General features: G+C 44.2%; 1 protein-coding gene across 2 annotated transcripts; it reads left to right on the plus strand.

Annotated features, from left to right (window-relative positions):
• Window positions 1-1,955: 1,955 nt before the first annotated feature.
• On the plus strand, window positions 1,956-25,643 carry FAM186A (family with sequence similarity 186 member A). 2 transcript variants are annotated; one of them, XM_083728808.1, is made up of 8 exons: window positions 1,956-2,590; window positions 4,956-5,187; window positions 7,269-7,445; window positions 12,576-16,485; window positions 18,791-18,983; window positions 21,287-21,474; window positions 22,899-23,087; window positions 25,518-25,643. In XM_083728808.1, the coding sequence occupies exons 1-8, from the start codon at window positions 2,351-2,353 to the stop codon at window positions 25,570-25,572; spliced, it is 5,184 nt and encodes a 1,727-aa protein (XP_083584934.1). In that variant the 5' UTR covers window positions 1,956-2,350; the 3' UTR covers window positions 25,573-25,643. The 2 variants fall into 2 exon arrangements, with proteins under 2 accessions (XP_083584934.1, XP_083584935.1); XM_083728809.1 differs by lacking the exon at window positions 1,956-2,590 and having other exon boundaries at window positions 4,956-5,736; window positions 5,982-7,445.
• Window positions 25,644-26,881: the final 1,238 nt, after the last annotated feature.

The following is a 26,881-nucleotide window of genomic DNA, read 5'->3' on the forward strand; positions in this document are numbered from 1 at the left end:
CTACGCATGTTCCCAAGGCTACTGTCCTATGCATATCCGAGGGTAATCCCCATTGAACCCAGTAGAACTACTCAGCAGATATGAATAAGATTGCACTATAAGTCTAGTATCTAGAGTACATCCCATTTTCTCTCTCTCATTCATGTGATTTGTTAAACCAGCGTTTGTTACCCAAGTTTCCTTTGGATGAGTCTAGAGACTGCTCTAAATAACTTTTTTCCCCAATTTTTTTTTATTAGTTTTCCAAATTTATAACACATAAATCCACAAACATGAAAAGAAAACATTAACAAAAACATACAAACAAACGAACATTTATCCTAGCTGTAATAATTCCAATTTTGTTAACATTGTTAGGTGACTTCCTCAAATCCCCCTGGCTGAGTTTCCATCTAAATCATTGTAGCAGTTTTCCAAAACTATTTTTACATAGAATTTACTTGGTTGATTAACATCTTTCTTTCTTTCTTTCTTTCTTTCTTTCTTTCTTTCTTTCTTTCTTTTCATTTTAACAACATAGTATTCTACAACCTCACATATTTAAATTCTAGGCCTATCTGAAACTAGCAATTCTATTTAAGTTATCTTGACATATTTAGCTAAATAGTCTAAATAAATTTCTTCCATTCCTCTTGGTACTCTTCCTCTTTCTGGTCGCGGACTCTTCTCGTCAGGTCAGCTAGCTCCCCAAAGTCCATCATCTTCATCTGCCATTCCTCCACTGTTGATACTTCTTGTAATTTCCAATTTTTGGCCAACAAAATTCTAACTGCAGTTGTAGCATACAAAAACAATCTAACATCTTTCTTGGGCAGTTCCAAACCTGTTATTCCAAGTAGAAAGGCTTCTGGTTTCTTAATAAATATATATTTCAACATTTTTGGTGCTATGTGTAATTCTTGTTTAGATTCCGCTACTTTACTGCGGAATCTAAAACACAATGACACGAAAGGGTACAGTCCAAACATTCATTCCCAAAATACTAGTTAATAAGCGACATAATTCGACAGAATGCCACTGATGTCTCGATTCACATTTATATTTCTGAGTCAATTGTATCTAAGAGAAGATCTTCCTTACGTAATACATCATTTAGAGTAGCAAAGCCCACTCTGTCCATACAGCAACACAGCCCGGTTCCATGGAATGTGTCAGGCTCAAAACAAGGAAAGATCAGATAGCTCTGTTAGCAAAACTTACTTCTTACAGATGGAGTTGTTTGATATACAGTGATGTGGTAAACATATATATTTTCTGTTCCTCGGCTCAATTTAAAGTTCTAGTTTTGGCTACTAAGCCTTAAATAAATTGTGACCAGGTTATTAGAAAGGCTGTCCGCACCCATACAAACTTGCAAAGGTCCTTGGGTCTTTTGTGCAGTGCAACTTGGAAACAGGTTGACAATTTTAAATATTTCATACTGCTAAATCCCTGCCCACCCTAGGATCTCTAAGCTCCAATCTTGGATAAGAAAGCCAAAAAACCCCCCAAAACCTCCTTATTACTAGCTCCAAGCATGCCACAGTATACAGTAGTACCTCGGGTTAAGTACTTAATTCGTTCCGGAGGTCTGTTCTTAACCTGAAACTGTTTTTAACCTGAAGCACCACTTTAGCTAATGGGGCCTCCTGCTGCCGCTGTGCCACTGCTGCACAATTTCTGTTCTTATCCTGAAGCAAAGTTCTTAACCTGAGGTAATATTTCTGGGTTAGCAGAGTCTGTAACCTGAAGTGTATGTAACCTGAAGCGTATGTAACCCAAGGTACCACTGTATTCCCTTACAGCGAATACTTTTGAATGAAAAAAATTCCTTCCAGTAGCACCTTAAAGACCAACTAAGTCAGTTCTTGGTATGAGCTTTCGTGTGCATGCACACTTCTTCAGATACACTTTTGAATGAGTTTCAGAAACAATGATGCTAGAATTGAGAGGTAGCTCTCTAAAGCTCATGTACAGCATGACAACCCTTTCTAGCTTGTATCTGGCAGAACCGAGGAATGGAATAATCTACTGTTGAATTATCTGAGCAGTGAATTCCACCAGCTCTCCAGGACACTAATGCATTCTGGGACTTGTATATAAAGCATGCATGAGCACATAGAACAACAAGTTTCTGTTCCGCGAGGCTTCTTTTGATGCGAATGAGCACCTGATGACGTCATGGATTAGAAGCCATAGAATGGCAACTATGACATCAACTACACAAACAGAACCCGTTCATCCCTTAGGGATGAGTTTCTGCCTAACAGCAAGGGGGTGTAATTAAACCGTTTGAAGAATAATCCTACCACACAACTGAACAACTTGGCCCTATATAAAAAGCTGATTTGCCTTACTCTGTGCTGCAGCCATGGATTTCCCAAAGGTGGTTGGGCTTGCATGGGAAAAGTCCCACATGGGTCCCGAATCTTCATCATCTTCAGGAAACTCAGGAAATGAAAGTGATAATGATTACGAACGCGATCAGGCCGGCCGCAATGTTGCAACCTACAAAAACGAAGCCGCTATTTCTACCATCGATGAAGTCCCCCCCGCTGTGCAGAATGTGTTGGATAAAATTGAGCTGGCCCAGCTGGAAAGAGCAAAGAAGGTACCGTATGTGTTGGAGAGAAAAAATAGAGTTTCTGTAGTGGAGCAGGGACTGTTGATGGATGAGGGGGGTCAAATATGTGCAGCCTTTCACAATAGGTTTTCAACACGGACTCCTGCTGGCACGTTAAGCACAATTCTGCTCACCCCCCGAGAATTATATTTGAGAAAAGTCAGGAGAAATGGGAGTAATCCCAACTTCTGCAGGTAACTGATTCAAATGAACCAGATTAAGTCCTTCCATTTGCTTGTTTACCAGATCTGCTGTAATTATTGGATGCCTCTCTAGCCCTTGCAATGTGAGATGTGAAGAGTAAAGGCTCCCATCAGCTATTAAGAACATATGAATAGCATAAGCAGATGTCTCCAGGAAACCCGTAAGCAAGACTTGGAAGGCAATAAGCCTCTTAGGAACATAAGAAAGTGCCTTCTACTGAACCAGGACTTTAGTCCATCTAGCTAAGTATTGGCTACACCAGTCATGGGAAATCTGGGGCCTTTCCAATGCTGTCAGAGCATGACACACATAGTCGCCAATGGGGATTATGGGATTTGCAGTCCAACAACATATGAAGGGCCAAATGTTGCTTCCAAATACAGTGGTACCTCGCAAGACGAAATTAATTCGTTCTGCGAATTTTTCGTCTTGCGAAGCACGGATTCCCATAGGAATGCATTGAAAATCAAACTTGCAAGACGTTTTCATCTTGCGAAGCAAGCCCATAGGGAAATTCGTCTTGCGAAGCAACTCAAAAAACGAAAAACTCTTTCGTCTTGTGAGTTTTTCGTCTTACGAGGCATTCATCTTGCGAGGTACCACTGTAGCAGGTATTCATAAGTAAGATGCCTTTAAATCTAGACTGTGGTCCCACCTAGCCGTTGTGACTAAAAGGTGCCAATAGGCTTGTCTTCCATGTCTTTTAAAGCTATCCACGGTAGTAATATTGTTATTTCTTGGGCACAAGTCCTTAATTATTGCTTTATCATTATATAATTTTTAGTAAATGTTTCAAACATTTCCACAATAATCTTCATATCAAAGTTACCTTTCTTCAAAAACTGACTTCCCAACCTCACTTCTCCAGTGTTTTCACTCAAACCTTTTTTACCTTTTCTTTTTATCTTTATCTATTACACAAAGTTTCTCTGTTACAATTATGTCTTTTTCATTTTTCGTCCTCTGCCTTTAACTCAAACCTTGCCCGCAATTTCATTTGATTATAGTTTTTTTTTTTTAATAATCCACTAACTTACTTATTTATTAAGATTGATTAATATCTCCATACTGTACCCACTGGGTAGTGTGCTAAAAATAACACATACCATGATAAAATCAGAGTCATAGGAGCCAACTCCTAGGGGCAGAGAGGTCTTCGCACATGCCCCCCCCCCATATAATATTTGAGGGCGCTGGGGACCCCCAATGTTGATGGACATTGTCATTCAAATGGTGTGGGTGCACCATGTCATGTGATCGATTATGCGTGGGGGAGCTTACCTGGGCTTCCCCCATATTTTATTGAAGTTGGCATCCTTGATCAGTGTGAAACATTTACTAACACCACAGGTTCTTAAAGGTCCATTACTGTGTAGCCAGACAAAACGAGGATGTCTTCCTGTAATGGGAAGCATATTCGCCCAGTGCTTTTCCAGCTGCACTGGCTCCTGGTGGAGTACAGGGTCAGATTTAAGGTGCTGCTTTTGACCTTTAAAGCCCTTCACGGCCTAGGACCCTCGTACCTATGGGACCGCCTCTCCCGGTATGCCCCACGGAGAACCTCAAGGTCCATAAATAGCAACACCCTAGTGGTCCCAGGCCCTAAAGAAGTTAGATTGGCTTCAACCAGAGCCAGGGCCTTTTCAACACTGGCTCCGGCCTGGTGGAACGCTCTGCCTCATGAGACCAGGGCCCTGCGGGATCGGATTTCTTTCCGCAGGGCCTGTAAGACAGAGTTGTTCCGCCTGGCCTTTGGCTTGGAGCCAATTTGATTCCCTCCCCCTCTTTCTTTTTTCTTTTTTCTTTTTCCTTTCTCCTCCTGTGATGAGGCTGCATTTTAATATTTTAATGTTTCAATATTTTAATATTGTATTTTAATTTTGTTTTTAAGTTGTAATCATTCAACTTGTTTTTATTATTGCTTGTAAGCCGCTCTGAGCCTGGCCTTGGCTGGGGAGGGTGGGGTATAAATAAAAATTATTATTATTATTATTATTATTATTATTATTATTATTATTAATGCTTTCAGCAAATGCTACAAGGATGGCTCAGTCAGGGGCAGGGAAGGAGATACATAACGAAGAAGTGGGCTCCTGAAACGCTTCTGAATATGTCCTGCCCTCACATCCATGTAATTCTGTGCTTTCAGGATGTTTCTAAGAAGCTGTTTCGCATTCTGGACAATGTGAATCGGGCCTATGAACACTACAAAAAGGATGACGGGCTCGACCCTGAGATTGAAAGGGACTACTACCATTCACAAACCTGGGAAGAGACGAGCCGCCGGGCTCATTTTTTGGATGGAATTGATGACGTGCTAGATGAGAGCGTCTTCAAAATACAGGAATTAAAGGCAGTGCTGGAGGCGCTAAAATTTTGGCGTTAGTTCCATGGTGCTGGAAAGGGGAGGGTATACTGTGGCAAGTGCCATCTTCTAGAACAGGGGTCAGCAAACTTTTTCAGCAGGGGGCCGGTCCACTGTCCCTCAGATCTTGTGGGGGCCGGACTATATTTTGGAAAAAAATAATAATGAACGAATTCCTATGCCCTGCAAATAACCCAGAGGTGCATTTTAAATAAAAGGACACTTTCTACTCATGTAAAAACACACTGATTCCTGGACCATCCGCGGGCTGGATTTAGAAGGCAATTGGGCTGGATTTGGCCCCCGGGCCTTAGTTTGCCTACCCATGTTCTAGAAAGCTAGAAAAGGGTATTGGAGCAAGGAATCTTAAGTCACTGTCAACACACGTGGGATAGAAAAAAAGTTCATACTGTGTGTGTCTGTATGCCAGCGAGCTAACAATGAAACACTCACAATCACAAAGTACAACAAACACACATTTAAAGGGGGGAAAGCCGCTGGAGAAACAAGGTTACCAAAAAACAAATGCCCTAAATGCCAAATGTCCCATGGAATATGTTAGGTTGTGGGTGAACATATCAGACTACACAGCGATTCTCCAAATAGCTCTTGTTTATTCACAGGCCAGAACAGAACTGAAGGGTTCAGCCAGCCTGCTTATATAGAGCTCCACTAGAACGCAACAGTAACCATTTTCTGTAACTATCCAATCACTGAACGTCACTTTCAATCCCTTATTTGCATATGTGGACCTGAACTATCTACAATATCCCCCTGCTGGCCCAGGGTGAGAACTTCAGTACATAACAGAACAAGTTACCCAAAACTACAGAACTGCAGCCTTCGAAGCTGTCACAATTTTGAATTGGATTAGAGGATAGGCACCCTTAGCTAGTAAAGAGGAAGAATACATTCAGTTGACATTAACATGTGAACCAACCTGCACAAAACATTACATGTACAGCACTGCAGCATTTCTGTCTTTCCAAATTGTCGCTTGTCTGAATTTTGGGATGAAATTCTCCAATCGTGTGTATAAAAATTGGGATCTGCTTATATACCTGTGGGTGACTTGCAGCAAGGTTTTCTAGCTCCCATTTGGTTTATAATAGCAACAACAAAATGGCTTTCCCTCTCCAAAATTGGGTTGTTGAAAATTAAAACTAACCAGGAGTAGACTTTTATGCGAAAGGGCTATGGGCTTAGTCCACTCCAGTCCTGGCAATTGTACTGAAAACAAATGTACCCAGAGTGGCTCAGAGTATACTTGGAGAGAACCCCCTGTTATTTAGGTCTAATCGTGTGTCTTTTGCATTTAGTTCTCGTTGTTAGATCTTGGGGTTCTACTTTTAAAAGTGGGGGAAGGAATCTGACAAGACCAAAGACTTCACACTTAAGATGTAGAGTTTTAAAAGTCACAAAAAGAACACTGAACTAGCCCAATAATGGCTACTTAAGCCAGCTGAGGGACACGGGTGGCGCTGTGGGTTAAACCACAGAGCCTAGGACTTGCCGATCAGAAGGTCGGCGGTTCGAATCCCCGCGGCGGGGTGAGCTCCTGTTGCACAGTCCCTGCTCCTGCCAACCTAGCAGTTCGAAAGCACATCAAAGTGCAAGTAGATAAATAGGTACCACTCCGGCGGGAAGGTAAATGGTGTTTCCGTGTGCTGCTCTGGTTTGCCAGAAGCGGCTTAGTCATGCTGGCCACATGACCCGGAAGCTGTACGCCGGCTCCCTCAGCCAATAAAGCGAGATGAGCGCCGTAACCCCAGAGTCGGTCACGACTGGACCCCTTTACCCTTTACCTTTTAAGCCAGCTGTGACACTCCAGGATTCAGGCAGAGAAGTATTTCTCACCACCAACTTCCTCATCTTTTAAACCAGGACTGAACCTCCTTGGTGCCTTTCTGCATGCAAAGATATGGCTATAGCAGACTGGTTTCCTGAGAAAGCAAGGCCTTGGTGATAGTGTTTAACCAGTTAAATCTCTGTTCATTCGATGGATAAACTGGAGATTGCTTTTAAAAGGACAGTTTCTCATTTTACATCATGGGTGTTTCCATCTTGACTCACTTTGGGCTTAAACATTATTTCCAGATGAAATGCTGAAAGCGGTTGAACGAGAAGAAAAAGTCCTTGCCACTAATGACATAATTGAAGAGATGGAGGAGAAAATCCAGAATTTTATCAGTGCAATGGACTCAAAGATTCAGCATCTAATCAAACTATTCCACCCACTTTTAGAAGGGAAAGCTAAGCAGAGACGGAAGTCAGGTACCTAAATGAGATGAATCTGTTAGAGAAAGAGGTTGCATCATCAGGAAGCAGAGGTCTATATTGTTGGGAGATAACTGGGGAATACCAGTTAATGCTGAAGTCCCACATGTGTGGGGAACTACAAATAAAAAAACAGCTGATTTTAAAAAAAACAACCAACCCACAGGGTTTGACTTTAGCCAAAGCAGCCCCTAGCAGAACTTAAAACACAGATCTGTGTAGCATTTGTAAGCATGGGAAATAGGTTGTTAGAACTTTAAATATCCGAATATTAAGCACTTACAATTGAGCTCCCCTGCTTCTACCCATCTTGGAGTGAATAGACTACAACTTTGAGTAAGTCTAAATACTTACTTACATCAATCATAGGTCTCACTCATGTACCATTCAGTGCTACAGCAGAAACAGCACAGGCAAAGTACTATTGGTTGCAAAATACAAAAAAACCCTTCAAGCTTGGAGTATTATTACTATTATTATTATACTGCCCTACAGCTGCAGGTCTCGGCAGTTCATGGGATAAAATCAGAATATAAAAACACAAAGTACATAAAACAAAAACAGAAACAGTTTGAGTTAGGGAGCTCCAGCATCATACATGGTTAAAACGAAGAGAAAGGGAAGGCAGAGGAACAGGAAATTGACAGAGTTGAGGGGTGTGTAACCTAGCTGTGTCTCCTCTGTTGTTGTTTAGTCGTTTAGTCGTGTCTGACTCTTCGTGACCCCATGGACCAGAGCACGCCAGGCTCTTCTGTCTTCCACTGCCTCCCGCAGTTTGGTCAGACTCATGTTTGTAGCTTCGAAGACACTATCCAACCATCTCGTCCTCTGTCGTCCCCTTCTCCTTGTGCCCTCCATCTTTCCCAACATCAGGGTCTTTTCCAGGGAGTCTTCTCTTCTCATGAGGTGGCCAAAGTATTGGAGCCTCAGCTTCACGATCTGTCCTTCCAGTGAGCACTCAGGGCTGATTTCCTTAAGAATGGATTGGTTTGTTCTTCTTGCAGTCCATGGGACTCTCAAGAGTCTCCTCCAGCACCATAATTCAAAAGCATCAATTCTTCGGCGATCTGCCTTCTTTATGGTCCAGCTCTCACTTCCATACGTCACTACTGGGAAAACCATAGCTTTTACTATACGGACCTTTGTTGGCAAGGTGATGTCTCTACTTTTTAAGATGCTGTCTAGGTTTGTCATTGCTTTTCTTCCAAGAAGCAGGCGTCTCTTAATTTCGTGGCTGCTGTCACCATCTGCAGTGATCATGGAGCCCAAGAAAGTAAAATATCTCACTGCCTCCATTTCTTCTCCTTCTATTTGCCAGGAGGTGATGGGACCAGTGGCCATGATCTTGGTTTTTTTGATGTTGAGCTTCAGACCATATTTTGCACTCTCCTCTTTCACCCTCAATAAAAGGTTCTTTAATTCCTCCTCACTTTCTGCCATCAAGGTTGTGTCATCTGCATATCTGAGGTTGTTGATATTTCTTCCGGCAATCTTAATTCCGGCTTCGGATTCATCCAGCCCAGCCTTTCGCATGATGAATTCTGCATATAAGTTAAATAAGCAGGGAGACAATATACAGCCCTGTCGTACTCCTTTCCCAATTTTGAACCAATCAGTTGTTCCATATCCAGTTCTAACTGTAGCTTCTTGTCCCACATAGAGATTTCTCAGGAGACAGATGAGGTGATCAGGCACTCCCATTTCTTTAAGAACTTGCCATAGTTTGCTGTGGTCGACACAGTCAAAGGCTTTTGCATAGTCAATGAAGCAGAAGTAGATGTCTTTCTGGAACTCTCTAGCTTTCTCCATAATCCAGCGCATGTTTGCAATTTGGTCTCTGGTTCCTCTGCCTCTTCTAAATCCAGCTTGCACTTCTGGGAGTTCTCGGTCCACATACTGCTTGAGCCTTCCTTGTAGAATTTTAAGCATAACCTTGCTAGCGTGTGAAATGAGTGAAATTGTGCGGTAGTTGGAGCATTCTTTGGCACTGCCCTTCTTTGGGATTGGGATGTAGACTGATCTTCTCCAATCCTCTGGCCACTGCTGAGTTTTCCAAACTTGCTGGCATATTGAGTGTAGCACCTTAACAGCATCATCTTTTAAAATTTTAAATAGTTCAGCTGGAATACCATCACTTCCACTGGCCTTGTTATTTGCAGTGCTTTCTAAGGCCCATTTGACTTCACTCTCCAGGATGTCTGGCTCAAGGTCAGCAACCCCACTACCTGGGGTTTGCGAGACATCCATATCTTTCTGGTATAATTCCTCTGTGTATTCTTGCCACCTCTTCTTGATGTCTTCTGCTTCTGTTAGGTCCTTACCACTTTTGTCCTTTATTATGGTAATCTTTGAACAAAATGTTCCTTTCATATCTCCAATTTTCTTGAACAGATCTCTGGTTCTTCCCAGTCTATTTCTTTGCATTGCTCTATTTCCTCTATTTCTTTGCATTGCTCGTTTAAGAAGGCCTTCTTATCTCTCCTTGCTATTTTTTGGAAATCTGCATTCAATTTCCTGTATCTTTCTCTATCTCCCTCACATTTTGCTTGCCTTCTCTCCCCCGCTATTTGTAAGGCCTCATTGGACAGCCACTTTGCTTTCTTGCATTTCCTTTTCATTGGGATGGTTTTCGTTGCTGCCTCCTGTATAATGTTGCGAGCCTCCATCTATAGTTCTTCAGGCACTCTGTCCAGCAAATCTAAATCCTTAAACTTGTTCCTCACTTCCACTGTGTATTCATAAGGGATTTGATTTAGATTGTATCTAACCGGCCCAGTGGTTTTTCCTACTTTCTTCAGTTTAAGCTTGAATTTTGCTATAAGAAGCTGATGATCTGAGCCACAGTCACCTCCAGGTCTTGTTTTTGCTGACTGTATCGAGCTTCTCCATCTTTGGCTGCAGAGAATATAATCAATCTGATTTCGATGCTGCCCATCTGGTGATGTCCACGTGTAGAGTCGTCTCTTGTGTTGTTGGAAAAGTGTGTTTGTGATGACCAGCTTGTTCTCTTGACAGAACTCTATTAGCCTTTGCCCTGCTTCATTTTGCTCTCCAAGGCCAAACTTGCCAGTTGTTCCTTTTATCTCTTGGTTCCCTACTTTAGCATTCCAATCCCCTATAATGAGAAGAACATCCTTCTTTGGTGTCACTTCTATAAGGTGTTGTAAGTCTTCATAGAATTGGTCAATTTCAGTTTCTTCCGCACCAGTAGTTGGTGCATAAACTTGGATTACTGTTATGTTAAAAGGTCTGCCTTGGATTCGTATCGAGATCATTCTATCATTTTTGAGATTGCATCCCAGTACTGCTTTCGCAACTCTTTTGTTGACTATGAGGGCCACTCCATTTCTTTTGCGGGTTTCTTGCCCACAGTAGTAGATATGATGGTCATCCGAACTGAATTCGCCCATTCCCGTCCATTTTAGTTCACTGATGCCCAGGATGTCAATATTTATTCTTGCCATCTCATTTTTGACCACATCCAACTTACCCAGGTTCATGGTTCTTACATTCCAGGTTCCTATGCAATATTTTTCTTTACAGCATTGGACTTTCCTTTCACGTCCAGGCATATCCGCAACTGAACGTCCTTTCGGCTTTAGCCCAGTCGCTTCATCAGCTCTGGATCTACTTGTACTTGTCCTCCGCTCTTCCCCAGTAGCATGTTGGACGCCTTCCGACTTGAGGGGCTCATCTTCCAGCGTCATAACTTTTATATGCCTCTTGTCTTTGTCCATGGAGTTTTCTTGGCAGGGATACTGGAGTGGCTTGCCGGTTCCTCCTCCAGGTGGATCACGTTTGGTCAAAACTCTCCACTATGACCTGTTCATCTTGGGTGCCCTGCTCGGCATAGTTCATAGCTTCTCTGAGTTCTTCAAGCCCCTTCGCCACGGCAAGGCAGTGATCCATGAAGGGGGTGTCTCCTCTAGAAATTTACAACTCTGTGGTCCTTAACTCCTTCATTTACCAACTAGCATAGATATGCATTGTTAGGTTTGACTGCAAAAACTTCCACATATGTTTGGCTTGAAAGAAATAAAAGTACCGATAAACCAAACAGCACACCAAAACTCAAGGAACCTGTGTCAGAACCCAGCTGTAAACTCTGTCATCTTGGACAATTAAGCCAGCATCAGAGTTTGCATAGGGTGGAGCAGTTGCTAGGGGTTTTAGTGGGAAAGAGATAAAGACACTTGCAAGGAAGAGCTGCAAGCCTTGTTCATTTTGTGTGTGGCATATTCAGTTTAGGGGTCTCTCTCATCCCCTGCTCTCTTGATGGTCTGTGCCAGCTGTGTGCTCCTCTTATCGGTTGACAGAGTTCCAAGGAGATTTTGCTTCCCCAAAATGTCTGTCCATCTACTTTAGATAAACAAATATTTATCTATCTATATATCCTGCTTTTCAATGTCTCAAAGCAACTTACAAGTATAAAAAATTAGAATATACAAAATTTGAAACATGAACTTAAATCTCTGAAATTTAAAATGTCAAGAATTTAAACAAGAACACGAGAAACATTAAACAAGAACACGAGCTGGGCCTGCAACACTGAAGGCAGAATGTCTTGTTGATACAAGTCATACTTCTGGTTTATTCTGGAGGCCTCAAGTGCCTTATTAAACCATGGTCTCCTTTGATGATCTGATTGCACTCACTTTGGGACAAGACTGATTGCAAGTGGCTGTAGCATGTTTGTTACATTTAGGACAGCACACAGAGTTTTATTGGGCTGGATCTACACTCGCCTTTTCATTATTAGAACGATACTAGAAATATTGTTCTAAAACATCAAGACAGGAAACGTCCCCTTTGGTTTTCGTTTTGCTTTCTTTCCCCGCAGTCTCTCTCCCTGATTTCTGGTTGCTCTGCAGTGCCCTCTGGTGTCACATTTCTATAACGCACTATGAACATTAAAGAAAATAACGTCTTGTGACTATATGGTTACCGGAATCATTCCTTAACTCCTTTTTAACGTTAAAAACCATGAGTGTAGATCCGCCCTTGATTTATAAGGAAGTTCACAGTGTCACTGTGCAACAATTCCTGTTCCAGAGGTACTTTATCACTGGGCTAATTTTACTTTGTGTATACTCTAATACCTTCTTGTTATCTCTTCGATTATTTCAGGTCACAGAAATGCCATGTTTAAAACATGGAGAGACAAGGTGGCTGATGCGCCCCAGGAAGGGGAGCCTATTACAGCAGAGCGGATGTTGGACGATGACCCTCTTACATTCAGCCGCACTAATGAGCTCAACAACATGATGCAAGAAATGGTAGATTCTCCGACTTTTTTGAAAATAGAGCATCCAGCAGTCAAGTACATTGTAACCATGGTAGCTAACCTAGCTAAGGCCTACAGCCTTCTAGGGAAGCAGTATCGCAGCCTTAAAATTAAGTGTGAAACCGAGAGCGCCTTGGAAAGCAAGAAGCTAGACCCACACGTTGCAACTCTGCAAAGGGAGCTGCGAGCGGCCATGGAGAGGAAAACAGCAATGGAAATTCAAGTCCACACCGTTGAAGAGATGTGCAAGACACTCATGATTACTAACGAAGCATTGCACAGGGAGCTGCAGGAGGCAAATGAGAGGGCGATGGTGGCACGCCAAGCTACCCTCAGACCTGCTGTAAGTAGGATTCCTGAGAAACTTCCCACAGGGAGTATGAAAGATATGAAGGAAGTCAAGAGTGAGAAAGAAATCAAGGATGAGAAAGAAATTAAGGATGAGAAAGAAATTAAGGATGAGAAAGAAATCAAGGGTGAGAAAGAAATCAAAGATGAGAGATATATGAAGCTCCACACTGAGCTTGCAGGAATGAGAAGTGTGAAAGCTGAAGAAAAGGGCACTTATGAGGAGAGTACAAAACTCCACACTGAACTTGCAGAAATGATAAGCGTGAAAGTTGAAGAAAAGGGCACTTATGAGGAGAGTACAAAACTCCACACTGAACTTGCAGAAATGATAAGTGTGAAAGTTGAAGAAGGGGGCACATTTGATGAGTCACCCAGGCAGCAGAAACCCACGGTTGAAACCATTGGCCCTGACCAGCTGCAAGAAACACCTTCCGATGCAGAAGTACCTCTGACGTTTCTTTCAGTAAGAGCTCGGGACAGCAAAACTGGACTGTCACGACTGACAGTTGTAGGCCCGACGTCCTCAGACCTGTCACAGGCATCCTCTGAGCTATCACAGATATCGTCCGACGAAACGGGAGACACAGAAGCTGCTGGAAAAGAAACAGCAACAGCAGCACCTAGCAAATTTGCAGGAAAGAAACGGGGGTCAAGGACAGCTGCCTGGAAAAAAATACAAACATCCCTTTTGAAAACGCCGTCACCACAAAAATTGGCTGGCAAAAGCCACCAAGAACCTGAGGGGGAGCAAGCTCCCCAACAGCCAGCTGAAAGCCCTCCCCCTAAGCCCATTCTCAAACGGGTCACCAGGGAGAGTGTTGGTGAAGTGGAAGTCGAAGAATCATCTCAAGAGCCAGCAGAAGGACTCCCAAGCCCCCCAACAAAGCGCAAGTTCTCCATGAAAAAGACGGCAGGGCAATTGGTCAAGGCTGTCAAAGCGAGAAAGGTGGTCAAGTTTGACGACGACGAGCCGACTCAAGAGACTCAAGAGACTGCTCCAGGTGTCCAGAAGGAGGAGGGCGCAGAGGTCCCAGGGGAAAGCTCATCACCACAAGCAGGAGAAGCCGAGGAATCAAGCCATGAGACAGTAGGTAGGCCCAAAGGAAAGAAGCGCCCCAGCAGAAGCGGCCCAGCAGGTGTGCCACAGCCAAAGTGGGCAGAGAAGACAGGAGATGTCATCCGTGGTTTAGGCAAAAAGCTGCAAGAGCTTGCTAGCGATAGAGGTGGTGTGTTAGATGCAGAGGCTCTCAAACGCATTTTTGAGGAATTGGATGCAACCTATCAAGACACAGTGCAGGAAGAGAAGCCCGAAAGTCGTGATGATGTTCCAGGAGTAGTGCCTGAAGGCCGTGTCAGTGGTCCGGCAGAGGAGGTTGGAAGCAGACCCGTAGACCAGGAGGACGCACTATTCACTGTAGAAATCCCCACGTTGCCTTCTGCATTTGTGCAGAAAAGGCAAAGATACTCAATTGTTGAGGAACTCCCTGGAGAGGATACAAGCTCTGCGCTGCAAGAATTTCAGGAAGTCATCCTTGCTTGCTTAGATGAGAAGATAGAGAAGTTAAAGAGGAGTCTCTCAGGCAGCTGGAAGCCGTCAGCAAAATCCCAGCCCACACATACACTAACCAAAGAGATCTCCGAGGCAATAGACAGAAAACTGGATGAATGCATCCTGATGAAACAGAAAGTATCTGCTGGACGGAAGAAACAGAAGTTTGCAAGGAGCATAGAGGGCACAGAGGGTGAGTTGGAAGAGGAAGATGGGAAGGGAATCAAACTTCCATCTTTGTCCTTTAGCAGTCCTGTGGTGTCCCAGGAGTCTTCAAGTAGCTCTTTCAGCTCTGGGACGGAATGGGACCAAGAAATGACAACAGGACAGGCCTCGCCCTTCAAGTCCCAGCGACATCAAAGAAAGAAGAAGGAGGAAGAAGAAGAAAAAGAAGAAGAAAAAGAAAAAGAAAAAGAAAAAGAAGAGCAGAAAGAAGAAGAGTTGCGGAGAGACCAGAAGGAGCCCCAGTTGCAAGTGGAGGAAGAAGACTTGACCAAGGTTTCACATCCCATGGAAGGAGAACAACCTCCAGAACGTCAGCCTGATGAAGCAGATGTGCAAGCCAAGGTCTCGTGGCAGGAATTGGAAAAGGAATTGGCAAAACAATCTTCTGCAGAAAAACTTAAGCATGCCCAGAAAGAAAAAGGGCCATGGCGCAAAGAGAGCAAGTCAGATTTGGAAAGTGATAGCTCACGGGAGCTCAGCAGAGAAAAGCAGATTTGGTACTTGCAAATCCAGGAGCAGCTGCAGGAGGAGAAGCAGCGGCTGCATGAAGAACAGGCCCGGCTGCAGGAGGAACGCCACAGGCTGCAAGAGGAACAAGAATACCAGCTGCATTGGCAGGAGATGTGCGAGGGGCAGCGGCAGCAGTGGGAGCGGGAGAAGGAGCAGCAGAAGGAGCAAGAGCGCATGTGGCAGGCGCAGGCCGAGCACTGGCAGCTCCTGCAGCAGCAGAATGTGGAGCAGGAGCAATTCTGGGCCAGGCAGCGGGAGCAGCAGAAGGAGCAGCAGGACCTGTTGCAGAAGGTGGTTGAGCAGCTGCAGCTGGAGAAAAGGGAGCTGCTGGCGCTGCGAGGGAAGCAAGCAGAGGAGCAGTGGCGCTGGAGCCAACTGAAGGAGCGGCACGAGAAGCAGCAGCTCCTCTGGCAAGAGGAGGACATGGAGCAGGAGAGGAAGAGGAGCCAGTGGCAGGAGCAGCTGCAGCTGCAGGAGCAGCGAATGGAGGCCCTGCGGCAAGAGCAGCAGGAGCAGGAGGAGAAGTACTTGCGGTGGCTGCAGGAGCAGAAGGAGAAGCAGGAGGAGATGGAGCGCCTTTGGGAGATGCGCTGGGAGCAGCAGTTGCTCCGCTGGCGCCATCAGATGCAGATGCAGAGGCTGCAAGTCCAGAAGGTGAAGATGAAGCAGCAGCAGATGCAGAAGGAAGAAAAGGCCTTGCTTCCCAAGCTGAAAGTGGTGGAAGGTGCAATTCTGGATCAATTTTCCAAGCGATATAAGATTGCTTCCCCCCGTAAAGAAAGGCGATATGCTTCTCCTAGCCCCCTGCTAAGCCCTATGCCTAGTTCACAGTTTGACGAGGATACCTATGAGCTGGAATCCACTTGGTTCCCCAGGCTGTTCACCAAAGCGGAGGAGTTTGCTGCACCTGGCACCACAGAGAAGCGCTACTGGATAAACGTAGAAGCTCAGAGGAGAAACCTGGAGGTGTTGGGGGAAGCTGTCCGGAAGGCTGGCATCTCCCCAGAACTCTACACCCTCACCAAAGGGATAATCAAGCAAGCATTGCACAGCAATGTGGAAAGGCTGGCTTTGCTCTTCCGGAAATACATCGCCTTCCGCCATCTCCAGCAGGTCAGGTAAGACTAAAAATCTTAATGTGAAGCTACTGGGAACCTTAGCATTGGCGCACACTGTGGTGACAGCGCATTGCCCCCAGACTATATTTAAAGAGCACGACAGAAAACAAGTTGAACTAGTCATCTGTCTATGGACAGTTGGAAGGATGTGCTGTTGTCACATGTATATAATTTTAAGAACAATCTAAAAATATATATGTTGAATAGTGGAAAAGATGGACAAAGGACACAGCTCTGTTGGATTCACAGCTCTTTATTGCAGCAGTTAGAACTGCTCCTGGAATCAGACTGACTGCAGCCTAGCTGGCTGCTTTATATAATACTAAGAAACAGTAACAACTCACAACTAGCTAACCAATCAGGAGCGACAGTTTTCAATCCTTCATTTACATACCGGTGGCCCTGAGTGGGAACTGCCACTAATCTTAATACTTAACACCATATATATTTCATTATAGTTTTACCAAACTGTTACCATACACTCGAGGAGGACATGGAGCAAGGCCAAGGTGGGCTAAGGCCTGGGGGAGAAGAGGTGTGGGCTGGGAGAAGTCCTAGGACACTTCCGGACTGTCGCTGTTTTGGGGTGGGATTCAACCACAAACAGTAAACTCGGTTTGTACGACTACAGTTGACTGGGAGGTTTTGCAAACCCGCCTTCCAAAAAGTTCAGATGTTTGGGCTAAGGAAAGTTGCAGGAAAATATACTGGAGACTGGGGTGTGTGGGGTGGGATAACACTTGTTTTGATGCAACGTCATCTAACTTCCCCGAAAATAATAAGAATGAGGTAAAAGTAAAGGACTTCTGGACTGTTAAGTCCAGTCAAAGGCAACTATGGGTGCGGCGCTCATCTCGCTTTTCAGGCTAAGGGAGCCGGTGTTTGTCCACCGACAGCTTTCTGGGTCATGTGGCCCTTGAAGCTGACTCAGAAACTCCAGCGGGTGAAGAATGCCGCGGTGAGACTCCTTATGGGGTCCTCGCCGCAGGATCACATTCATTCAGTGCTTTACCAGTGAAGTACAGGGTCAGGTTTAAGGCGCTGGTTTTGACCTTTAAATCCCTATGTGGCCTAGGACCCTCATACGTACAGGACCGCCTTTCCTGGTATGCCCCGTGGAGGACCTTAAGGTCCATAAATAATAACACTTTGGAAGTCCCAAGCCCCAAGGAGGTTAGATTGGCCTCAAGCAGGGCCAGGGCCTTTTCAGTTCTGGCCCTGGCCTGGTGGAACGCCCTACCACAGGAGATCCGGGCCCTGTGGGATTTGACATCTTTCCACAGGGCCTGCAAGATGGAGCTGTTCTGCCTGGCCTTTGGGCTGGACTCAGTCTAACCCCCCCCCTCTCATATTTTTTTTGGAACCCCTTATGTGGGATTTTTAATATAAATTTCCCCTCGGCTCTTTTTGCTGGCCCATGTAGGACCAGCATGGATAGCTGGCCCCGGTGAATATTTGATGTTTTCTCCCCTTATGGCTTTGATCTATGGGCTACCATTAAAACGAGGCTGCATTTTAAACTGTATTCTAACTTACATTTTAATCAACTTTGTTTGGTTTTTTAAAAAAATGTTTTTACTGTATTTATATTCAGTGTTAGGTGCCCTGAGCCTAGTCTTGGCTGGGGAGGGCGGGGTATAAATAGAAAATTATTATTATTATTATTATTATTATTATTATTATTATTATTATTAAACCGCTTCTGGCACACGGAGGACTGTGATGAGTGCCAGAGCACACAGAGACGCCGTTTACCTACCCGCCACAGTGGTACCTATTTATCTACTTGCACTGGCATGCTTTCAAACTGCTAGGTTGGCAGGAGCTGGGACAGAGCAATAGGAGCTCACCCCATCATGGGGATTCGAACCCCCAACCTTCCAATCAGCAAGCCCAAGAGGCTCAGTGGTTTAGACCAGTGTTTCCCAACCTTGTGCCTCCAGATGTTTTTGGCCTACAACTCCCATCATCCCTAGCTAGCAAGACCAGTGGTCAGGGATGATGGGAGTTGTAGGCCAAAAACATCTGGAGGCACAAGGTTGGGAAACACTGGTTTAGACCACAGCATCACCCACTCCCTTTAATAAGAATGAATGCTTATTAAACAGCCAGCATCATATCATCTCCTTGCAGCCCAATCAGGATGAATGTTCAATAGCCAGGTCATCCAAAGTGGTTCCAAATGCCAGGTAGAGAGGCTGGGTACCAGAATGGGCCTCCAGGCTAAGGACTATGCTGCTGGGCTTTCTTTGTACTAAAGGAAAGATTTGTCCACATTTATATTCCTCCTGCCCTGTATTTACAGAGAAACCTTACTTATTCGGTTGGAGGCTGCCAAAGAAGCCAAGGACAGTGTTAGAATGCAGGTTTTGTACAAGATGGTAGACAAGCTAGATGCTCACCAGAAAAGAGTTATGGGGCACTGGACTGTTAAACAGATGATGGCAGAGAAGCAGCGTCGGCGCTGCCTTCAAAGGATGATTGCCTTGTTTGCTCAGGTGAGCCTAGGAGAATGAAGGGTTCACAACTCAGAGCTGGTGTTTTACTTTCACCCCATGTCAGGATGAGTTTCTCTTACTCTTTTTACATTTCAGTCTTTACAGAGAGAGGCTATAGAACCCAGCCTCTTGGATAATGGCATTGTCCTCAATGAATTTCCACCCCCCCCCATCTCTCCCACTTCCTCACTTATCATCATCACCTGCTCTATGGGTGCTGCTACGTACCCTCTGTCTTTGAGCTCTTTGCTCTCCTACTTTTAAGGCCCGCCATGTTCTAGGAGATGGAGGGTCTGGAATGCTTTCTAATGACAATGTGTCAGCTGGGTGTTCTGGCTCTCCCATGATTTTCCAGCTTCCCCCCTCATCTGCCTCTGAGCTGCAACCTCCCTCAACCCCTTGTTGTAAATCTATACTGTCTTCCTCTTCTTTGGAAGGGTCAGGCTGGGAAGGCGGTCTCCACCATTTCTCCTCTGCCTAGTCCCCGACACCCCGAGGATGATTACCTCCATAGTAAATTTCCTATCCCTTGTGAGCAACTCACTGCATGAATCGTGAGTTTCGCCACCCAATCTGCATCAGTAGCAGACAGTGGCAGCAGGAGTAAGGATACTCACTGTTTGGTGATGGCTCCCACTCACAGGGGGGCGGGGAGTTTCTGCTTTGTGATACAGTCACAGTGGGCTTGGGAAACTCGCTATGTATATGCTGGAAAATCAGAGTCTATAGTTTTGGCATGGGGAATTGCTCTTCTGTGCACACCAACTTTCCACTAAAAGTCACAGGGTGGAAAGTACTTGGTGAGTGCTTGAGCCCACAGTTCAGTCTTTGGTCTGAAACAAATATTATTCTCTATCCCACATATAAGGAGAAAGGTAGGGCTGAGTGCTATATTGATATATCATCCAAAACTGGTTTGAAATCCATATCGTGATGTTGGTTTCATAGTGTTCGACCTGGTAATATATCACAAATCATGGTGGGTGGGTGGGTGTGCTATGCAGAAATCACAATGTGGAGGGAACCATGAGGCCAGCTAATGCTTCTCTCAATTCCTGCAGCCCCTGTTAACTCTGCCAGCTTAACTCTCCCCTGCCTCCTGCAGTGGGCAGCGAATCACAAGAGCAGACACAGGCAAAAATCATGATGCAGGAAAAACCGTGAAGCCAGTCAATCCCTCTGCATAGCTCCATCCTTATTTCAGGCATCGTGGTATATCATGATGTTTAGCTGGTGTTATATCACGAGGTTAAAAACTGTGGGAATGTTCAGGGATGCAGGAGAGGATATATTGTCTGATTATAGCCTTTCCAACTTGTGTTAACAAGTTCACAATTTAGCAGAGTAACATTCCCGTTTTTAAACTTGCAGCAGATGCATTTGCTCAGGCTCGCTAAAGCTTCTATAATAACTGTTCTGGTATTTTCCTCTTATTCCCTCACAAAAGATAAGGCACGACCCAGTCTTCTATAAAAGTATAAAAAGGTTTACTCACACATCATTCTGTTTACAATAGGTTCCCAGAAGGCAGACTTTAGCTTAGAAAAGTAACATATACAGTGGTACCTCGGGATGTGAACGGGATCTGTTCCGGAGTCCCATTCATATCCCGAACGGAACGCAAGACGGGACAGTGCATCTGCGGGTCACATTTTGCTGCTTCCGAGCATGCGTGTGACATCATTTTGAGCGTCTGCGCATGCGCGAGCGGCAAAACCCGGAAGTAATGTGCTCCGTTATTTCCGGGTTGCTGCGGAGCACAACTGGAACGTGCTCAGCCCGAAGCACATTCGAGGTATGACTGTACCTAGAAACTATCTCATAAGAAGGCAGTCCCTTTGTCCTCTCTTGGCTAAGCCAAGAGAGCATCTTTGGCTAAGCAGATGTTGCTTCTTTGATGCATGTAGTCAAAAAGAGAGAGATGGCTGCCGTGTCCTGTGCTTTTGTCGTTACCTGCGCAGGTGAGGCCATGCCCACCTCTAGTCACATGCAGAGGAAGTCTGTCCCAGCCCAGAAGAAAACAGGAAGTGTACCTGCTGGCTGGACAAACATTCCTCCCCATGTGTAAACATGTTCACTCTAGGAATGTTGTACTTGACTGCTCTTGTGTTTCACATCCCACAAAAACCAGGGGCAAGAAAATAGCAGAGCTTTGTTTGGCAGTCTCGTATTTTGAGCAACATTAGTAAGATGGCTTCTGTCTCTCAATCTTCCCTTTGCCCCATTCCTCCAGCTGCATGGTAGATCCTTCCCTGAACCTTTGTCTGCATCAGGCAAACTGACTGCTCTTTCTCTCTGCACAGCTCCGCTTGAGCGCCAAACTCCAGCTTACCAACCCATGCCCCTTGTTGATCAAAGCAGGAGATAGAACAAAGAGGGAAAGCATACACGTGCCCAACATTGGACCTGTCTTCCTGAAGCCCAGAACCCACCCAAGCCCCCTGGTTTGTGCAAAGAAACAACAAGATTTAACATTTTCAGCTACAATCAGGTACAGTATAATAGGTTCTTGGATGGAGCTCCCATGAGGTTGCAGTCTCTGTGGCCCGATTCAATTTTGTGCTAGCGTAAGGGCAAGAATAGGGACGCGGGTGGTGCTGTGGGTTAAACCACAGAGCCTAGGGCTTGCCGATCAGAAGGTCGGCAGTTCGAATCCCCGCGACGGGGTGAGCTCCCGTTGCTCAGTCCCTGCTCCTGCCAACCTAGCAGTTCGAAAGCACGTCTAAGTGCAAGTAGCACTTCCCGCTCCAGCGGGAAGGTAAACGGCGTTTCTGTGCGCTGCTCTGGTTCGCCAGAAGTGGCTTAGTCATGCTGGCCACATGACTTGGAAGCTGTACACCGGCTCCCTCGGCCAATAAAGCGAGATGAGCGCCGCAACCCCACGGTCACGACTGGACCTAATGGTCAGGGGTCCCTTTACCTTTAAGGGCGAGAATAAAGATTGAAAATGAAAACCGAAAACTGAATATGAGAATCCACACAACTATTGCTCTAGCAGGAAACTGGTTGTGTAACATGAAGTATCGGCAGTGGCATAGCATGGGGGGTGCAGGGGGTGCCAGCCACACCGGGCGCAACATCTGGGGGTTAGGGTTAGGGGGCGCAAATCCACGGGTTAGGGGGTGCAAATTACTTGCATTGCCCCGGGTGCTGACAACCCACGCTACGCCACTGAGTATCGGGGCTACAGCAATGTGTTGCACGACCAGCCACGGAAAGCATGCTTTCTTCCTGAACCTTCTCATGCAGAAGCTATTCCTCTAGTGCAGCTACTATACCGCTAGGGGATTTTAACATACCACTCCATGGTATTCCTCCCTATGTCAGGAAACCTAAGTATTACTTCTTAGAAGAAGGAGTATTTTTAAAATTACATTCTATTCAATGTCAAAATAGCTCATCATCTTGGCTCAGGGCAAATATCCAACAGATAATGACCATTCAAATCCATGTAAAACTAATGTTCTATGAATACAAAAGAAAGAGAATCAGAATCCCTCTCTGAAGCCTATTTTACTTTAAAAAACAAAACAAAACCAATTTTTGGAAGGCAATGGAGAGCTTCACAGAGGAGGGCCTCCTAATCTCAGCATCCATCAGCTGCTTCTTCAGATCTCGATCAAACAACTAGCCCACTGGACTGTTTGGGCTTACTGAGATACAAATTACTCATTACACCACACATGAAATGGTAGCCCAACAGCTATTTCAGGACAGGAAAAGTTGGACAACCAGGACAGAAAAACAGCAGAAGATCATCCCTTGATCATTACTTCCCAATGGTTTTTCTTCTCTTCAGAGTGTTAGTTGCACGTTAGAAATATAAGGATTGGATTGGCACTTTTCTTTAAGATAGTGGCTTACTTCAAAGCGTTTTCTTTCTTTGATGTATAATGGCATTCCTCCTCTTAATAGAGAGCAAAACGGTGAACAGATAGAATCACTGTGGAAGACGGATATCACGGAATTTAGTATCCCCCTTGGACCCAAAGAGCCTGTGTCTCTGATGTGGTCTGAGGCATGCGGCTTTCCGGATATCCCTAGACTTTTGGAACTAGACATTTCCTCCATTAGGAAGCAACCCTTACGAAATATCAAGACTCGGTAAGTGGCCCTCCGCTATTTGAATTTCTATTCTTCCATCTAGCAGAATGATAAAAGAAGACCAGCTGCATAATTCATTGTAATTTTCTAGCGTTTTCATACAGTGCAAAAGGAGTCAATGTCACTTCTTTCGTTTCATGCATCTAAGAACATAAGAAGAGCCGACTGGATCAGGTCAATGGCTCCTCTAATTCACCATTCTGTTCTCAGAGTGGCCACCCTGATGCCTGTGGGAAATCTGTGTGTTCACATATTAGGAGAAATACATCACTAGGAAACACAATTAGGAGATGAAGAGGCGTGAGAGGATACTACCATATTTTTCTGTGTATAAGACAAGGTTATTTTGTATTTTAAAAATTCGTCAGAAATTTGGGGGTCGTCTTATACACGAAACATGGGCATCCAGGGAGATTTTTATTTTATTTTAAGGTAATGTCCAGGATTTTGGCTTGGGCGGGCTGGAGTGTGCGTTCAGTGGGGCCATTGGGGGTTGTGGCAATCACCCCCCAAAAGGGTCGACAACTTGTTGCTGTCGCCGATTGTGCGGATTTTCACTTCTACTTTAGAGTTTTGGCAACCCTAAGATATTGTTTTCTTAATTTTTGGTTCCAAAAAATAGGGGTCGTCTTATACATGGGTGCATCCTATACACAGAAAAAGACGGTATTTCCTGTCATTCTGTCAGAAGTGCAACTGAGGCAAGAGACATTTTAGTGCCTGAGACAGAAGTTTAAAATATTATTGGGTAAAAATATAATAATAAACTAAATTACTGACATTATGCTGCTTTTTAATAGGTTTAGTAAAAAAAATTAAAAATCCTTTAATAACCTGCCATCTGAGGCAAGCTGTCCCGCTCTGCCTGTAGGGAGGTCTAATTCTAGCACGTCAAAGTGCAAGTAGATAAATAGGTACCGCTCCGTCGGGAAGGTAAACAGCGTTTCCGTGCGCTGCTCTGGTTCTCCAGAAGTGGCTTAGTCATGCTGGCCACATGACCCAGAAGCTGTACGCTGGCTCCCTAGGCCAGTAAAGTGAGATGAGCACCGCAACCCCAGAGTCGTCCGCGACTGGATCTAACGGTCAGTCGTCCCTTTACCTTTACCAACTGTTTTAGAAGGCTTCCTAGTGGCATGATACACTTCTCTACAAGTTGTTTGACTCCATTTCTCATCAGCCCAGGCCATTGGCCTTGCTGGCTGGGAATGATGGGAGTTGTAGTATAATAATAGTAATAATAAGAATAAGAATAAGAATAAGAATAAGAATAATAATAATAATAATAATAATAACAATAATAATAATAATGGTGGGCACCATGTTGGGAAGTCTGTAATTACACACAAACACACACCATAGGCTAACAGTCTGGCTAAATATGTGAATTATTTTCATCGCTGTTTCTGACAGGTTTTATAGTATTCACGGAATATAATTAGTATCAGTATGAATGCCACATTTCAATTATCAACACAAAATATCAAATAAATGCATCCAAAGCTTAGGTTACCCCACATCTGAAAGGCAGCACACTGAAATGCTGCTTTTATTAAAAGAATAAACAAAATATAAGGTCCACAACTGGATTTATTGAAAGGAATGAGAACAAGCAGCTAGAGACATCACTTCTTGTATGGACTTAGTCAGACAAAAGCCAAAAATTTGGATAGAGAAAGGGATGTGTAAGGAGGGGTTTAGCCCCCTTTTCTCAGTTTCCACACTTTTTGAAGCTACCTGGTGACTGGTATATAACATCACTTTTTGACAACCATGCCCCGAAAATAAAGGAGTATTTGATAACATATAAAATGTCTGAGCTAGTTATGGTACTTCGTAGAATAGTCTACAGGGGTCACTGTTAAGCAGCACAAAGTTATTATGACTCTGTTTCTGTGTTCAGCTCCATTCTGCACTCTTGTTTTCCCATATATATTTCCCCCAAACAAACGATGCGAGGTAAGCCAAAGAACAAATGCCGGTTACTGTTTGAAATAAATTAAACCACAAACCCAGGTTCGGATGTAATGCTAAACCAAACAATATGAGCAAAAGTAGCAAGAGAGGAATGAAATACCCACAATTTTAAAAGTATGTTACAATTCAGCAACTAGCAGTCCCAAACAATCAGCAAATATTAATCTCAAACAATCAGGGTCCCATGAACATCTAAACAACTAAACTAAATATAGTTTATTGAACCATGGTTTAAAGTGATATGTGAATAAGGCCTACAGTGTTTTCGATGTTTTTCAACTTAGCTCAAATTGATACCAATTTCATTCCTTTTCTTAAAGGCATTGCTACATTTTTAAAGCTGCCTCTGAAACAGAGGAATTTTCTTAGTCTTCGGTGCAAAGTTAGCTGCATCTAATATTATGAAATAGATAATATTTTATATTATCCATTAACTGTTGTTTTTTTCTCTTGTAGGATTCAGAACATTCCCAGGTGGAAGTTATCTGGATATAATTTTATGCATTTGTAATTTAGATAGTAATTCATTCAGAGTGTCAGTGTGTAATTTAATCCAATATGTAATATATCTATAACACAGGTTGACTGGGAGCACATTTATTCTACATCTGAGGTATGAATGTGTGATCTGGTGTTGTTAGTCACTAAAGGGGTGAAATTGGGAGTCCTACAAGTCATGCTTGATTCTTTACAAGTGCGACTGTTGGTGAGGAAAAGGACAATTTTGAGCCAGGACACCTAGCTAAACTTTACATGCAAAACATCATGTTTGAAACATATATAGCAAAACTCCAGTGGCTGCTTCTGTTACAGAAAATGTGTTTCAGGGGGTGGCATTTTTAGGGGGAAAGTAGTAAGTGGACTCGTAGGGTTGCCATATGTCCTCTTTTTCCAGGATATGTCCTCTTTTTCAGGGGTTAAACAAAAGCATAGTGGCAATTTGCTTAGCTATTTCCCCTGATGAACTGCCAAGATGAGACATGAATCCCAAATTCATAAGGCATGATTCACAATGAAAAGATTCACACAAGCAGTGGGGGAGTCCTCTAAACGTGGTAGTCATTGAAAGCAGTTAGAAGTTCTTTTCAATTAATAAGCATAGCTGTCAACTTTTCCCTTTTCTTGCGAGGAATCCTATTCAAAATAAGGGAATTTTCCTTCAAAAAAGGGAGAAGTTGACAGCTATGTTAATAAGTCGAGAGCAAGGGGAAGGGATCCCTTATTTTATTTTTTTAAATGATAAGCACGTGAATCCACCCCATGGAGCAAGCACATACATATACTGTCTCTCCCCACACCCCCTCCAATCACAAGAGCCCTAAGAAACTGTGTCAGAGTTTTGTGTCCAATCCCAGCTCACTTGCCACCCAGAAACTTTTTCACAGGTTTTCCCCCTGCCAGCAAGCAGGCGCAAGCCGAGACTAGACGATCCATGGATCTTTATTGTGGCTTTCACTGGGCAATTAATGAGATAAGCTAGTCCCTGGCAGGGGATGGTGCTGTGGACCCCCTGGGTGTGTTCCATGGACACCCCGGGGTCCCCAGACCCCCCAACTGGGAACCACTGGTCCAATATTTTACCCAGAATGCCTTCTAGGAACTGCCATCTTTCAGTCAGATCCACGTTTTCAGTATGAAAATGACATTTAAGACTTCAGATAAATTTTCTTAATCTATCTCATTCGCTCACACACAAGGTTGGTCACCTATCCACCTCTACCTGTGAAAATGCAGCCGGGAAAGTATCTTTAGAGCAGATTCCGGTTTGTGGGCATGTGTAGCAGGCAGAGGAGTAGATGGACTGTCACACACTAATAGGA

This window comes from Podarcis gaigeae, assembly GCF_964106915.1.
Source record: "Podarcis gaigeae genome assembly, chromosome: 2".
NCBI lineage: Eukaryota > Metazoa > Chordata > Lepidosauria > Squamata > Lacertidae > Podarcis > Podarcis gaigeae.

Excerpts from the sequence above, each read along its gene's own strand:
- FAM186A (XM_083728808.1), top strand. The coding sequence starts at position 2,351 with ATGGATTTCCCAAAGGTGGTTGGGCTTGCATGGGAAAAGTCCCACATG. Across the intron at positions 16,486-18,790 it reads CGCCATCTCCAGCAGGTCAG|AGAAACCTTACTTATTCGGT; the intron begins GTAAGACTAAAA and ends CTGTATTTACAG. Across the intron at positions 23,088-25,517 it reads TTACGAAATATCAAGACTCG|GATTCAGAACATTCCCAGGT; the intron begins GTAAGTGGCCCT and ends TTTCTCTTGTAG.